The following is a 4,307-nucleotide window of genomic DNA, read 5'->3' as shown; positions in this document are numbered from 1 at the left end:
ATAATATAGTATGTATATATATATGTATTATGATTTACATATCGCAGATCAGTTTTACAAGAGTTGGTACTTTTAATAAAGTAGTATGCAGAGATACATAATATAGTATGTATATATATATGTATTATGATTTACATATCGCAGGTCAGTTTTACAAGAGTTGGTAAAGATCAGTCACAGATACGATTTCAAATGTTAGTGAAGATTATTTATTCACTTTATTACTGCTAATATTCATTCTTATAACAACAGTTTAGAAAGCATGAGATTTGTAAAACATACGATAGTATATAAGAAGTCACAAAAGTATTTAATTTTGCATTTTTAGTGTCTCACCCTCTTCATATAGTCACGACAGGCACATTACCTAGTCATACATATATTGCCCCTTTCACAATAGAGCCATTCCATAATCCAGGATTAGATGCTGAGAGACAGGTATTTTATAAATGTTCATACAGCGTATATAACGTTTCAAGAACAGTTTATGATATCTTTCCAACAATTTATTTATCATAAGTAATTTTTATGTTCACGAGCAAACATTTACATAAAAATTTGACATCACAATAGATATCAAAAACCGGTTATTTTCAGATTTGTATATTGACACACTCAAATGTAGCGAAAGCAATCGAATACATTAAGACATGGGAAATGTGGTTTACAGATAATAAAAATAGCTGTAAAAGAGTTATATTTCTTATGGTCTTTATGATTATTACTTTTCCGTTTCTTCCTAACAAGTGACGTTTCTCAACAGCTACTGATGCTTGGTGGGAGTCGGATAAACCCATTTGGTCGAACTGTTGATTGAAACACGTGTTGGACATTTCTCAAACTTACTACAGCAGTTTACTGTGGCTAGACATTTTTACGGCCGAAAATGGCCCTGCCAACACTGCGCAGCACATTCACGTTTCAAACTATCGCACTGACTCGCCCCACTTCTCGTACCACCAAACCTGAAAAGATATTTTGTTAGGTGGGTCAGTATTTTTCTTTCGAAGTTTAACAGCTTCCCACGTGAAGAAAAGCTTTTGTATCCTCGCCCTTTTGCTTCTGATGTTTTGAATACATGCACTGTAGCTTCGGGGTCAAATATTTCGAGAAAAATATATAACATTTGCCTGATAATATATATATATATAAGCTTTACTTTTTAAAAATGCTGTCTATTTTATATAGAGGAAACTCGTACATTATTCCAAATACAAGTAATTGTAATCTGTATTATTGTGAAGTTTGCATTTAAGATTTTATCATCATGAACTTCTGATCAAAGGAAGCTTTCTACACAAACCAGAACTAAAATTCAACTCAGTAATGAACATAGCTGATGTAATGATTAGAATGCATTGGTCATCTATTAAGGCAATATTTTGACTTTTCTTTGATAATGTCAGTATATATATATGGCACTTATTTAATGATTTTTTTTACTGTTGGTGTTCCAAGTATGACATTTTTGTTGTTCTTAAAATAGAGTATGGTTTCAACGTAAGCTCTTGGTCGCAAAAATATAGTTCTTATTTTTGACAACTTATTACAGTTACGATAATAGAAACGAATATTTCCACGTTCTGTTTGCATAAGTTTGGTTTTCTTTAGTTTTTGTTTTGTTTTGTTATTGCAAACTCTTCTTCTTAATTGATTTATTTCTGTGTTCTTATTAAAACTTAAGTAAAACTTAAAACTTTAGTAACATGTTAACGTTCCAGAAAGTAGCTTTCCAATAGCATGGTAGAAAAATGCGAAGGTAATAAAATAAAAAAATTAGACTTTTGGAGGAAAATAACCTTAAAAAAACTGTAGTTTCATTTTATTTCCTTTTACTTCAAAATGTTTCTAGAGTTGTCATTAATCAAAAGGCCTGTTTCTGGCTTGAAAAAAGAGCGTTTGCTGGAAAAGTCACCAAGGAAATAAAATACAATCACAATAAGATATCGCTACATATTTTAACACAAACACATACAAACTTTCAGTGGTCTCAGGTTGAGCTAAGGCAGAACAAGTCTACATACGGTCTCAAATAGCGAAATGTTGACTGTGTGTGCGCACAGCATACGTACGTACATTCTCTAGTATTTATACGATCACCACCCACTTCTTACACAGTAACGTATTTATTACATTGAAATGAAATACTGTTTGCCTTTAAAAAACGTTCCCTCCATTTTATTGCATCACATGGTATTAGAAGACTTCATTCAGCCAGTAACAGTAAGCGAATTTTCATGTAGAAACCACTACAGTATGTATACCACTTATATGTAGAAAGATAATGTTTCAATGGTTTATTGTATTGAAAAATCACATCAGAATAAATGTTTAACTATTTCTTTCGTGTATATATAGCGTTAAAAAACGTTCTCATGTTTCTATAAGATATATATATGTATATATAAGTTATATAAGTGATTTGTAAATGTACATTCTCAAATGTTTTCCTTTTCATTCCTCATACGTTGTTCTAAGAATTGAATCAAACAAAACATACATGATCAGTAGCAGAAAGTAGAACATAAAAGCATTTATGTTCTTAATAGGTGAAACAATTTTCTAAGTCTCCAACTGTATTATTCTAAGTTTATACGTTTCTTATATAGCAATAAAATTAAATTGACCATTGTACTTTAACTAAGTTCAGTGTTAAAATAATAACTATACTACCCCGGAGTGAAATATTCTTTGCTTCAAGGCACAAACATTATACATAAGTTTTCTTTTATATGACTTAAAATCTGGATCATCATAATCCAAACTAGCTCTGAAGCGGTTTGCAATAGTTTATTCAAAGAGATACGCCTCCAGACGTTTCAACAAATTGGTCTTAATTTCAAAATATTTACTAAGAGAAATTGTAAAACCTTATAGGTTTCTTTTAAAACTTCAAAAATATTATCAAAAAATCTTCATATCCCCCACAGCAATATCTGTTTTAGGGGATATTAGTGATATAGCTAGATTTAATTATACTATATTAATTTGTCTGGAACAAAGTGAAAAATAATTAACAAAAGTATAGTTTTTCAGCCAAAATCTATTTATGTGAGTAATTAACTGGAAGTATTATTTATATGTTCCAGCTAAAGATAAGAAAATAATAAGGGTATTTTCATATTTAGCTAAGGTACAAGTGGCAGTTTAAACACCATACCTGCCAATACTTATAATAGAATCTCGGTTCTAGTATTATCTTACCAGACATATATCTTCTTTCTCTGTATTTTTCCTAGAAGATGCACCATCGCTGAACGCCCTTGTAGTTTTGTTACAGCCATAAGTATATAGTTCATCAGCTAAATGTATGTTTTCAGTAACCCTGCTGTTAGAATGCGTCCACTCTGTCACTTCAGGCTCTTTATCACTTAAGGATAATGCTAGATCACTCGTGAGGATATTTTCTGAAATGTTTATCTTAGAGAGTGGAATATCCAAGCTATTACTTTGTGAAATGTTGTTTTTTGTACTAAATGTATCTTTTACTGAAGTGTGTTCTTCGCCATCATAACTCTGCATGTTCTTACACTTACCGTGGGCATCTTCACAACGTTCTTTCTTGAAAGTACCGTTTTCTGGATCGTTGCGGGTTATGTTTGTGGCAAAAGATTTGTCTTCATGACACATCGACTTTCTACTAAACTTCTCGTTAATAGCGAGTGAAGAAAGCAGTTTAGACTTCTTAGGATTTGCAAGCATGTTCAAATCTTTTGCGACAAGAACTTTGTTAAACTGTTGATCTGGAAACTCATCTTGGCTTTTTACAGTAATTTTCCAATCGTTATTACCGAGTAAATCATCATTATTTTCTGATTTACTCTGCCCACGTCGATTTTTGTTGATTCCATTATTAGTTTGCTTAAAAAAAGGTAACTTGTAAACGCCATCTGCAGTTCTAGCAGTTTCTTTCCTGCAAAGATAATAAATTATTCGGTTAGAATATAAGGGCTTAGATTTTAAGGTTTTTGCAAAACAAAATAGAGTTTTTAGTGCTATGGTAGGTTAAACTCTGACTAAACTTTTAATCCTTTTTATGATAATCCTCATAACAAGCTTTAGACACTATTTGGTAAGAAGTGCATCCTGCATAAATTAGAAATGCGGCAACTAACTGTCCTTGAAATGTACCATAAAAGCATAATTAAAGATATGCACTACAACTATTCTGTGTTGCTTATGTGACGTGAATAGACAACGCAGAAACAGTACAAATATACACAAATATATATAGATATATATAATAAATATTTATGAAAACTATTCCATTTCATTTGGAAAATGCCCCCCAGTGGCACAGCGATATG

At 31.4% G+C, this 4,307-nt stretch overlaps 1 protein-coding gene across 3 annotated transcripts in view; it reads right to left on the bottom strand.

The window, feature by feature from the left end:
- LOC106456860 overlaps positions 1-4,307 on the bottom strand; it is a 190,621-nt gene that overhangs the window by 172,223 nt on the left and 14,091 nt on the right. For all 3 annotated transcript variants that reach the window (XM_022382656.1, XM_022382654.1, XM_022382655.1), the window contains exon 2: positions 3,205-3,913. In XM_022382656.1, the coding sequence (XP_022238364.1) occupies positions 3,205-3,913 (709 nt within the window). The remainder of the gene's footprint in view (positions 1-3,204; positions 3,914-4,307) is intronic.

Source organism: Limulus polyphemus, unplaced genomic scaffold (genome assembly GCF_000517525.1).
Source record: "Limulus polyphemus unplaced genomic scaffold, Limulus_polyphemus-2.1.2 Scaffold266, whole genome shotgun sequence".
NCBI lineage: Eukaryota > Metazoa > Arthropoda > Merostomata > Xiphosura > Limulidae > Limulus > Limulus polyphemus.
Note: the sequence above shows the minus strand (reverse complement) of the source record. Positions and strands in the feature narration are given on the sequence as shown.